This window comes from Lepidochelys olivacea (genome assembly GCF_965140295.1).
Source record: "Lepidochelys olivacea isolate rLepOli2 genome assembly, chromosome: 13".
In the NCBI taxonomy this organism is placed as follows: domain Eukaryota; kingdom Metazoa; phylum Chordata; order Testudines; family Cheloniidae; genus Lepidochelys; species Lepidochelys olivacea.
The window spans coordinates 40967404-40980086 of record NC_140423.1 but is presented as its reverse complement, the minus strand read 5'-3'; the positions used below and the strand labels follow the sequence as shown (position 1 = coordinate 40980086).

The 12683-nt window shown below is 46.9% G+C and overlaps 1 protein-coding gene across 1 annotated transcript in view; it reads left to right on the top strand.

Annotated features, from left to right (window-relative positions):
- Positions 1-12683, top strand: part of LOC311529988 (immunoglobulin lambda-1 light chain-like) — a gene marked incomplete at its 5' end in the record, with an annotated part of 156116 nt that overhangs the window by 29222 nt on the left and 114211 nt on the right. Inside the window, one exon of the mRNA XM_084646263.1 lies at positions 12050-12135. Within this exon, the coding sequence (XP_084502389.1) occupies positions 12050-12135 (86 nt within the window). The remainder of the gene's footprint in view (positions 1-12049; positions 12136-12683) is intronic.

Below are 12683 nucleotides of genomic sequence, written 5' to 3'. Positions count from 1 at the left end.
GCAACTGAACCCGTCACAGTTGTATTGTAAAGACAGTGGCAGATTTAAAGTTGGTGGGGCCCTGTGCTCAGCTTCATTCCTTCCCCACCCCACCCTGGAGACCCAGCCAAGAAAAAGAACATTCTCTCTTATCTCTCCTGCCCCCGTTTTTCATTCTTTTTTCTTCATCCTCCTCCTATATTATAAGTAATAGGAAGTAAATGAAAATAAATTGAGGTACCTTGATTGTTTTCGTAGGCTAACTTTTTTTCCAGAGACCACTTGAAAATTGGTGAGGGTCTTGGCAGACCACTTAATGAACTTTCCAAATGACTTTCATTTCACTCTGCCCTGCCCCCAGCCCAGACCCCTGCAACCACGTTCTCCCCGTCCCCTCCCACACCATCCTTACCTGTCCAAAATTTTACCACTGCTGAGCATCTGTTAAACAGATGCAGTTGTAAAATGATGCTTTGGCCCCTGGTGCCACCTGTACTTCCAGGTGTCATTGAGGATCCAGCAGCACCCCAAATTGAAAACTTCTTACATGAAAGAAGGATAGGAAGAACAATCACTCCACTTCCCCTTAACACACTATTGGTGCTTCCGTTATGTCCAAACTAAGCTTCTGCCTGAAGTAAGATGTGGCCCTGAAACGTCAACCCCTGTTATCAGAGGCCTGGTATGAGGCCTGAACTAAAGTAATGGTCAAAACTTTACTACCATAAAGCAAAGTTAAGTTGTGATCCAGAGGCAGACCCTGCTTACAAAAGTTGGGAAGAAGGCAGCTGCTAATTGGACATATACACATATCTAAAGGGTATAAAGCACTAATAGGCTAAACATGGGCCAGGATGGCACCAGAACAATCCGGTATGAACACATTCCACAGAGATAATGAGGAACAGGCTGACCCATCCTAAAAGACAGGGTCAAAAGAATAATATGATGGATAGAGTTGTTTGTTCAAACCAACATGTACTAGGAGAGAGACATCACCCCAACAGCAGAGGAGTTGCCCCTCAGTATGTCAGGAGTGATATGTAACTTGTTTGTACCTGTGTATGAGAATGCATCCCTGAGTGTATGTCTTTGTCTGGCCTCGGGGGCAGTGGCAAATCCCGCCACTGACTGAGCCAGTCCATTGTCAGGGAGCACAAACGTACTAGCAGAACTGTAGACATCTGATTTGGGGAGCTAGAGACTGTGTTTCATTTGGCAATAAACCTGGCCGGGTGCCTTCGTACCTTATCGGAGTCTGTGGTCAGTGGGCGAGTCACTCGAGATCTGCTGTGTCAGCAATCTGCACAGAGCTGGGGCAGCACAGAGAGGGAACACCCCCCGCAGCCGACATGTTATCAGCATTGGGCAGAGCAGAGCACCCCACCGGTGACCTCTGATGACAGACATTAGTGGAATTTGACATTTAACTCTCATTACATTTCTCCATCGAAAATCCCAGTTGTCATTGTTAACAAATCTGAGCATGTTTTGAGATTTCTCCTACCCTAATATCTGAGTAGGTCAAGATATTTATCATGACAATCTCCACCTGATGTACAGAAATAGCAAGAAGTTGAGTTTACAGATAGAGACAGTTTTTCTGCCTTTGCCTGAGAAACTGGCCAAGAAACTGGCCTTTGCCTGAGGCAAAGACATCCCCCATCCCACCCCTTCTCTGAAGAACCACCCCTGCCCATTCCATTCCCCCTCCCTTCCTTGCTCGCTCTTCCCCACCCTCACTCACTTTCACCAGGCTGGGGCAGGTGGTTGGGATGTAGGCTCTGGGAGGGAGTTTGGGTGTGGGAGGAGGTGAGGGATCAGGCTCTGGGAGGGAGTTTGGCGTGGGGTGCGGTGCAGGGTGCAGGCTCTAGGCTGGGGAAGGGGTGTGGGGTGCAGGCTCTGGGAGGGAGTTTGGGTGAGTGGTATGGGCTTTAGGCTAGGGCAGGGGGTTGGGGTGCAAGAGGGGGTCAGCAGGTCAGTACTTGCCTTGGATGGCTCCCGAAAGAGATTGGCACACCCCTCTCGCAGTGGCTCCGAGGCAGGGTGATCGCGGGTGTCCGCATGCCCCTACCCACAGCACCGCCCCTGCAGCTCCCATTGGCTGCAGTTCCCAGCCAATGGGAGCTGAGGAGTCACACTCAGGAGGGGAGCAGCACGCGGAGACCCCCCACCCCAGTGGCCACAGGGACATGCCAGCAACTTCCGGGAGCAGCCCTCGGCACAGAGCGAGCAGGAAGCCTGCCTTAGGCCCACTTCACTGCCAGTGGCGGCGGTGGCCAGGGGCCCCTACGCCCTTTTACATTGCCTGGGCCCCATGGCAATTGTCCCCTTCCCCCCACCCTCCCGTCGGCGGGCCTGGACCCATCCCCTGTCGCCCATTCCCAGCTTCTGGCAAACAGAGACTAGGGCCATCCTCCCTGCCCAGCCTGGCTCATAGCTCATCAGACACAGGCTGACTCCTCAGGCCAGAGCATCAAGAGGCTGGGTGTCTGCTGGGGGATTTGCATTCACCTCCCCGTACATGTTCCTCAGAAAAAAAAAAAAAAAAACACTCTACATTTTTTTGTTCCCAAAGTCCTTTTTGGTCCTGCATTTTGTTCTGTAGAGAGCTTTGAATGCCCAGGTCCCATCTCTCCCCTAGAGCGGTTCCATACAATCCTGGCCTACAATAATGCTTAAAGTTTGCATTTAACACAAGGGACCCCAACAATATTTTAACTTAATTCAGTTAAGGCTTTTCAAGGGTGTTGGAGGAACACAGGCCATGGAACTTCCCTGAATTAATTCGTGTTTGTGAAACAAGACCTCTTTTAGGAGGAATCTCCCCCCCACCTTGATTTAAAAGTAATCACACTTTAATTGTTCCAGAGGCTAATTACCCGCAATGTTGAACAATATAATTAAAACAGGTTTCAGAGTAACAGCCGTGTTAGTCTGTATTCACAAAAAGAAAAGGAGGACTTGTGGCACCTTAGAGACTAACCAATTTATTTGAGCATGAGCTTTCGTGAGCTACAGCTCACTTCATCGGATGCATCCGATGAAGTGAGCTGTAGCTCACGAAAGCTCATGCTCAAATAAATTGGTTAGTCTCTAAGGTGCCACAAGTCCTCCTTTTCTTTTTATAATTAAAACAACCTTCTGTCTCTGCGTCACCTGGTGGTGAGAAGTATACACAAGCATTGCAATTTGAAAGCCTTCCATATACCCTTATTTTCCGATTTAAATCGGGAGCCAACAAAAGCAATTTAAAATAATTCTTCCAAGAATTTTGGCTGGGAATCTCAAAGGCGGCTAAGGAAGTTAGGCATGAAAATACCATTACATTTCTCCTTTGAAAATCCCAAACTTCATTCCTACTAAATCTATGTATGTACTTATATGATCCTAATTACAATAAAATGGGAGTGAGTCAATATATTTATACTCACAAGTCCAAAATGAGCTGGAGAAATATAAGTAGCTCCATACAGGGAAACTGAGGCACAGAGCTATTTAGTGATTTGTTCAAGCTCACACAGGGAGTCTGTGGCGCAGCTGGGAACCAGGTCTCTGGCCAGAGTTCAAACCACAACCCCAGTTTTCCCTCGATTTCACCTCTAGGTCAGCTGCAGACTAACCTGAACCCCTCCCTCTTCCTTTGGGCTGGTTTCTGATGAACCTTCCCCACCTGCAGCTGCCTTCAGAGGCGTGAAGTTAATTTTCCCGTGAGCAGCAACAGCTCAGACCGTCAAATTCGGTCACTAGAGAGGGAAATTATGGAGGCACGCTCCATTATCAGCACTTGGCTGTTGATGCACCTAGGTAAGCAGTCTGGGGCTCTTCAAAGCATCCTAAGGGAACCAGGAGCCCAACTTTCACTTAACTATAATTCTAACACTTTTCTTAACCCAAACACTAACTCTGAACCGCTATCCTAACACTAAACTCTATCCCTCACACTATCCTTAATTCACCTGGTGTGGGGCTTCTAAACCCCTTTAACGCCTTTGAAAGGCCCGCCTAAAGTGCAGTACACCTGAAACCCTCTCTGTGGGCCAAGTGCAATTAGCTTGCTGCCCTTGCATTTGATTGTCATGTTGCAGGTGTGGTGCTCTATGATTCGGTCCAGTTCAAGGAAACCGAGATGTCTGGAACAGAAGGAGACCATGTGACCCTCAGTTGCTCCTACACGACCAGCTATCCCGGTTCCGTCTCTCTCTACTGGTACCGCCAGTATCCCAACCAAGGCCCGCAGTACACTCCCCAGAGAGGAGCGAAGGGAAACACGTACCATCATAGTGCAGATTTCGCCCAGGGGAGGTTTTCTTCCCAGGCTGCTGACAGCTCCACAGTTCTGAACATCACAGCCCTGGAGCCTGCAGACACAGCGGTGTATCTCTGCACCCTGCAGCGGGCACAGTAACCGAGCCACATGACAGAGAGGTTGTCAAGGTTCCTCCCCCACTCTGAACTCTAGGGTACAGATGTGGGGACCTGCATGAAAAACCTCCTAAGCTTATCTTTACCAGCTTAGGTCAAAACTTCCCCAAGGTACAAAATATTCCACCCCTTGTCCTTGGACTGGCCGCTACCACCACCAAACTAATACTGGTTACTGGGGAAGAGCTGTTTGGATGCTTCCTTCCCCCCAAAATACTTCCCAAAACCTTGCACCCCACTTCCTGGACAAGGTTTGGTAAAAAGCCTCACCAATTTGCCTAGGTGACTACAGACCCAGACCCTTGGATCTTAAGAACAATGAACAATCCTCCCAACACTTGCACCCCCCCTTTCCTGGGAAATGTTGGATAAAAAGCCTCACCAATTTGCATAGGTGACCACAGACCCAAACCCTTGGATCTGAGAACAATGAAAAAGCATTCAGTTTTTTACAAGAAGACTTTTAATAAAAAATAGAAGTAAATAGAAATAAAGAAATCCCCCCTGTAAAATCAGGATGGTAGATATCTTACAGGGTAATTAGATTCAAAAACATAGAGAACCCCTCTAGGCAAAACCTTAAGTTACAAAAAAGATACAGAGACAGAAATAGTTATTCTATTCAGCACAATTCTTTTCTCAGCCATTTAAAGAAATCATAATCTAACACATACCTAGCTAGATTACTTACTAAAAGTTCTAAGACTCCAGTCCTGTTCTATCCCTGGCAAAAGCAGCATACAGACAGACACAGACCCTTTGTTTCTCTCCCTCCTCCCAGCTTTTGAATGTATCTTGTCTCCTCATTGGTCATTTTGGTCAGGTGCCAGCGAGGTTACCTTTAGCTTCTTAACCCTTTACAGGTGAGAGGAGCTTTCCCCTGGCCAGGAGGGATTTCAAAGGGGTTTACCCTTCCCTTTATATTTATGACAGAGGTGCAAAAACTCTCCTTGCCTTGCTGCAGCTGAAGTTAGACACATTGAGGCTGGAAGTAGGGGCTCTTGGTAGATTTCTTATACTGTGAATAAACTCATAATTAAGAGTAGTTTCGGTGGTGTCACGGTATCCCTTCTGATTCCCCTCAAAAGCAAATCACTGTGCAAAAGTAACAGTGGCCAGACTGGGTCAGACCAAAGGTCCATCTAGCCCAGTGTCCTGTATCCCGACAGTGTCAAATGCCAGGTACCCCAGAGGGAATGAACAGAACAGGGAATCACCAAGTGACCCATCCCCTGTCTCCCATTCCCAGCTTCTGGCAAACAGGGGCTAGCCACACCATCCCTGCCCAGCCTGGCTAATAGCCATTGATGGACCTATTCTCCATGCATTAATCTAGTTCTTTTTTAACCCTCTTATAGTCTTGGCCTTCACAACATCCTCTGGCAAGGAGTTCCACAGGTTGACTGTGTGTTTTGTGAAACAATACTTCCTTTCGTTTGTTTTAAACCTGCTGCGTATTAATTTAATTTGGTGACCCCTAGTTCTTGTGTTATGAGAAGGAGAAAATAACAGTTTTTTATTTACTTGCTCTGAACCAGACATGATTTTATAGACTTCTATCATTTCATAGACCTCTAAACAGTTGCATTAAAATATCACCATTGGAGAAAATAAACGGGATGAGACTAGTCGGAGATTTTGTTTCTCTATATATAGTTGGGTAGTGGTAAAAAAAATGTAATGTAAAAAAATCCATTTTGTCACTTAGTGAGTGTTAAAATCTGGGTGGAATATTTTAATAAAATATCCTGAGTTTTGGATAACTGTTATGAGGTTACGTTACCGGTTCCAATTCTCACAGAGTCAGATAACTATTAAAATACAAATCAAAACTTGTATGCTAGAGTGGTTTGTTAGAGTACTATTGTTCGCTTGTATTATTTTAAATAATACACATGATTAAAGCACTGCTCCCTGTGTATATTTGGGGAAACGGCGGTTTGGTCATCGACAACTATTCGGTAAAAAGTATTTTAAGCAGGAAGGGGAGGGGGAGAGAGAAACGCACACAGCTGTAGAACAAGACAAACAAATACGAAAATAATTGTTCTAAATAGGTGTCGGGGAATTTCAAAGGAACCAAAGGGAGCTATGCACCTAACTCTCTCTCTCTCTCTCTGAATTTCTCCTTTGAAAATTCCAGACTTCCTTGCTAAGAATCTAGTTACCTGTATGGTCTTCTTCTGAGTGACATCGGAGCGCCTCGAGATATCTATCCTCACAATGCCCCAGTGAGAGAGAGAAACATGTCCATCGCTGTTGCACAGGTAGGGAAAGGGAGTCAGAAAGATATTCACTGGCTTGCCTAAGGTCAGAGAGGGGTGTGTGTAGCAGACCTGGGAACCGATGCAAGTTCTCCTTTGTCCCAGCCCAGAGCCTTAACCACCAGCTCATTCTTCTTACCTCAATGTCACCACTTTGTCAGCTGCAAACTGAACAGAACTCACCGCGTTTCCTGTGTCTGTTAAGAGTTTCCCAAACCTCCTCCCTCCCCCACTAGGCCGGATTCTGGCGAACCTTCCTCAATTGTAGCTGCCTGCAGAGCCCTGAAGTTGAGAGTCCTCTTTGCAGCGGTATCTGGAGGGTCCCATTTAGTCACACAAGGAAAAAAAAATCATGGAGCCGTATTATATAGTCAGCATTTGGCTATTTATTCACCTAGGTAAACACCCGGAGGTTTCTGAAGGGTCTAAGGAAGTTAAAATTGCTACTACCATTCAACTCTATCTGGAACCCTGACTCTCAGCCTCACCCTAAACCCGAATGCCAAACCCTTACCTTTAGTCTAGTCCTTAATTTAATGGTCATCGGAAGCCTAAACCCCTTAGGGTTCTTCGAAATTGCCAGTCTTACACCGCCATGCACCTGGAGCAGTCTCGGTGAGTCAGATACAAGTGAAATCATGTCCTAAAATTTCATTGCTTTGTTACAGGTTCTGTGCTGGGGGACTCGGTCCAGTCCAGGGAACCCCACCTCTCTGGAAGAGAAGGAGACGCTGTGACCCTCTCTTGTTCTTATGAGACCAGCTCTACCGGCTACGTCTATCTCTTCTGGTACCGCCAGTTTCCCAACCAGGCCCCGCAGTACATTCTCCGGAGAGGAGTGAAGCAGGCCAGAGGTGACAGTGATACCGCAGATTTCGCCAAGAAGAGGTTTTCTTCCCAGGCCGATGACAGCTCCACAGTTCTGAGCATCGCAGCCCTGGAGCCGGCAGACACGGCGCTGTATCTCTGCGCCCTGGGTGTGGCACGGTGACAGAGCCACATAGGCGAGCCGAACAAAAACCCTCCCACCCCTGCTTCATTGGATGTTCAGAGATTAATGCTGCTTGCAGATCTCCAGAGGGGAACTCCTTCCACTATGTACAACTGCATATTTTGGGTTGAATAGGGGACCTCATGTTATCTGTCCTAGCACCTCCCAAGAGTCAAGTACTTATTTAAAGAGCTACATTCAGCTGTCACGCTTGGAGAATATAAAGGGCATGAGCTTAAACCAGGAAACATCTTAGACATTTTTCTCCACAGTTCTCCAGCGGGCCTCTCCGTGTGTAGTGTGGGACCAAAAAAAAATTGCTCATTTGTATTAAACTGCGGTGTGCAAATATGTGGATAAAAATGTACATAACAAATGCAATTGAAGTCTTTATTTGTGGTAAAATTAGACGGAAAATGAGTGAGAAAAATATGAAAAAAATACTGTTTAAAAATCCTATTTGTGGAAAATGTGGGTTACAAGTTATTTAAAAATTGAGGTCAAAATACCTAATTAGAGATGTGTCTGACGCTGTGAAGCTGCCCTTTACCACGCCACCAAAGTGAAACAAGTATTCCAATCGGAGACAAATTCAAGTGATGGGCTGTTTGGTTTGGTAACTGACATTCCTTTGTATCACTCTCTAAAAAAGTACAGCCCCCGTTCGCTTCAAGCGATGCCTTCGATGAGTGTGGTGGGATAATGCCAGAGCAGCGCCATCTTCTGGTGAATGGAATAAATACGTGTTGCGAGTTGAAACCCTCCCACTGTTCTAGAGAATTTGAATGTTCTCCCATTTCAGCCGGAATGACAATAAACATACCAAGAATTTTAAACAATTCCTCCCAATTCACGAGAGCCGGGGAGAGTTAGGAGGCGTGTTAGGAGCCCGACTAAATCCCAGTCTACATTACTAGTCTATACTACATGTATTATGTTCCCCATCTGAGTGATTCAAAAGGACTTATCCTCAGAATCTCTGTGGTCAGACCGAGAAATATTATCACTCCTCTGTACAGATGGAGAACTAAGGCACAGACAGACTGAGTGAAATTACCAAATTCTCCGAAGGACTTTGTGGCAGACCTGAGAAACTGGGACCAGCTCTCCTGCTTCCCAGAACTCAGCCTTCTCCACCACAGCCCCATCCTTCTTCCCTCCCTCTCAGCAGTAGCGTCAGATGCAGACTACCCTGAACCCGGTCTATTTCTTGTGTCTGTTTAGAGTTTTCCCTCCAAATTCCTCCCTCTCCCTCCGGGCTGGATTCTGATCGATGTTCCCCACGCTGTAACTGCGGATTCTGTTCGGAGCAACATCTGGAAGTGTCAGACCTGGCTGTTATAAAAGAAACCATGGAGAACTATTTCATTTCCAGCATTTGGATGTTTAATCTCCTAGGTAAACAGATTGAGATTTTTAAAAGAGCCCAAGAGATTTAGGCGACCAGCTCCTAATAAATTGTAAACCGAACCCTAGCCCTGCCCCAGCACCCTCCGCCTCACCCCATCTCTAACCCTAACCCCAATAATTGGAGTTACCTTGACCCTAATCCTAAAATTAACCTCAACGCCAACTTCATTTCCTTTGGAGCAAGGCGCCCAAATCTCCTAGGCTTTTTCGCAATCCACAGCCTTAAAGTGCAATGTGCGTGGAATCATTTACATGTGTCAGGAACAGCTGAGGTGATCTCCTTCGATGTGATTGTCTTGTTTCAGGTGCGGTGCTTGGGCGAGTGGATCCAGACCAGGGAGCCCTTCGCATCTGGAGCAGAAGGAGATTCTATGACTCTCAGCTGTTCTTACAATGCCAGTGATACGCGTGTCTATCTGTACTGGTTCCGCCGTTATCCCAGCCAAGCCCTGCAGTAAGTTCTCCGCAGAGGAGCGAGGGGATTCACACTGAGTGATATCTCAGATTTCGCCCAGCAGAGGTTTTATTTCCCAGGCCGATGACAGCTCCACAGTTCTGAACATCGCAGCCCTGGAGCTGGCAGACACAGCGGTGTATCTCTGCGCCCTGCACAGGGCACAGTGACAGAGCCACACAGGAGATCTGCACAAAACCTCTCCTTGCCTTGCGGCAGCGGAGCCTGCAGAAATTAACACCAGAAGCAGCCCCCTTGAAAACGGTTTTTTACCTCATTCAATGCTCACATTTGTGGGCGATTATGGGGCTGTCAATTTAGTTCTTCCACTCCCCCTCCTCCATCAAATCAAGTTCTTACTCAAAATAGCAACATTAAAACACAGCCTTTGGAGAATATAAAAGACCAAGAAATTAAACCAGGAAGCACTTTGGGCATCTTTTCCCACCTCTAAACTGGACAGATACCGACTTAGGGTGCAAAATTACGAAAAGCAAGAGATACTGGAACTGAAACGTGGCTAACTAGTATGACTGAAAAAAAATATAGATTAGAATTACTGTTAAATTCATTTTTTTTTTGCAAAATTAGCATAAAATACATGAATTAAAATTAAATATAGGGTCAATATACATGAATTCAATTTAAATATGTGGTTTATATATACATTCAAAATACCTATTAATTGATACCTGTGGTTAGGTGAAGCTCTCGTTTGAAATGCCCTCAAAAAATCCAATCGAAGTGGAGGCGTGTTTTCTTCTCTTTGTTTGGCTGTTTAAGCACCTAGGTAAAAAGACTCGAATGTTCAATTTTTTTCTGAGAAATTTAGGAGCCCAACCCCCATTGGTCCCGAACCCTAACAATAAACCTCCGTACAAGCACATTCCCTAAACCTCAGCCCTCAGCCCGAACCACGCTCCAACCCTAACCTTAGCCCTGAACTTGCGTTTTACTCAATGAGGCGCCTCAAGGGCTTACGCGTGTTTGAAATTCTGTGTCTTAAACCCGTTCAGTCGGTCAAGCGCAGCTGAAATGAGTCCTGGGATTTGACTGTCTTTTGGCAGATGCTGGGTTGGCTGAATCAGTCCGGTTCAGTGATCTCCGATGCCTGGAGAAGAAGGAGACACGGTGACGCTCGTATGCTCCTGAAGTAGCGGGTATCCTGACTTCTGTCTTTACTTGCTCTGTCGGTGTCCGAACCACATCCCACAGTGCATGCTCCAGAGAGGTGCGAAGTGGTGTGGGATAAATCTGCCACCCATGGGGACAGCTGGGATTTAAAAAGGAGGTCAATGAATTTTAAAAAAAATTCTATTTGAAAAATTTAGCAATTATGGCTAATTAAGGTATATGAATATGTGACCCCCTCTAGCAGCCATATCTTAGCCCCATTATGAAAAACAGGCGCGGCAGAGCTGCCCTATTATCAGCTCCTGTTTACAGATGGGGAGAGAAGAACACAAATATTCTCTGACTTGCCCGAGGTCGCCTGGGGCGGAGCTGGGACTCGGACCATGACATCCTGAGCCTACAGCCAGTTACTTTAAGCCTAAACCAGCCTTCTTCATGCGCCCCATCGCTCCCACGAGCCGGGTCGCTCCAGCTGCAGCCCAACCCCAGACTGCAGCGTGTGACCCGGGTCAGGAACGAGTTCCTCAACCTCCTCCCTCTCCGCTGGTTCGTGACGGTCCTTCAGCGAAGTGAAATTTTCCTCTTCGCAGCAGCACCCGCAGCGGAGCGTGTCAGGCCGGGTGGCTCGAGGAGAAGCTATGTTGAGGTGTTTTCGTCTCACCCTTTGGGTACTGACTCGTCTAGGTAGTTGAACGGGGATTTTCCAAGAAGTTTGAGAGCGTTTAGGACTCCTAAATTTCATTGAACATTAATCCCAACGTTAACCCCAAACCCAATGGTAACCCTATGTCAAATCCTGACATTGATTCTATGTATAAACCTCACCCTCATCCTGATTCAATTCTTGTTGAGCACTTAAATCTTTTAGGTTTCAGAGTAGCAGCCCTGTTAGTCTGTATTTACAAAAAGAAAAGGAGGACTCGTGGCACCTTAGAGACTAACCCATTTATTTGAGCGTGAGCTTTCCTGAGCTACATCCGATGAAGTGAGCTGTAGCTCAGGAAAGCTCATGCTCCTATAAATGGGTTAGTCTCTAAGGTGCCACAAGTCCTCCTTTTCTTAAATCTTTTAGAGTCCCTTGAAACCCCCAGGCGTGAGCTGGGTCCGTGGGTCACGCCCAGCTGAGAGGATGTCCTGCAATGTGATGGTCTGTTTGCAGGTGCTGCGCTGGGTGACTTGGTCCAGCCTGAAGAATCCCAAGTGTCTGGAACAGAAGGAGACTCGGTGGCTCTCCGCTGTTCCTACGATACCAACTCTACGGATTACGTCTATCTGAATTGGTACCGCCAATATCCGAATCAAGCCCTGCAGTACATTCTCAAGAGAGGAGCGAAGCGAGCTCAGGGTTACACTCATACTGCAGATTTCGCCCAGGGGAGGTTTTCTTCCCAGGCTGATGACAGCTCCACAGTTCTGAACATCGCCTCCCTGGAGCCGGCAGACACAGCGGTGTATTACTGCGCCCTGGAGAGGCCACTGTGAGAAAGCCACATAGCGGAGCTGTACAAAAGCCCTGCCTTCCCTGCAGCGCTGGAGGTTGCAGACATTAAAGCTGCAAGCAGCTCTCCTGGGAAGAGGGATCACTCAGCAAAAAACACGGATTTGGTCGTGATCAAGTTGTTTAAGCAGCTCCATTAAAATGGCACCCCTGGAGAAACACAGAATCCTAGGACTGAAAGGGACCTGGACAGGTCTTCTAGACCAGTCCCCTGCTCTCATGGAAAGACTAAGTCTTATGTATTCTAGACCATCCCTGGTAGGTGTATGTCTAAGGTGTCTTAAAAATCTCCTATGAGGGCGGTTCCACAACCAGTACTTAATTCCAGTACTTAATTACCCTGGCAGTTAGGACGTTGTTCCTGATATCCAACCAAAACCTCCCTTGCTGCAATTTAAGCTCATTGCTGCTTCTCCTACTCTCAGAGAACAATTTTTCACCCTCCTCCTTGTAACAACCTTTCATGTACTTGAAAACGGTTACCATGTCCGTCCCCCCCCCCCCCACTTTTCTCTTCTGCAGACCTAA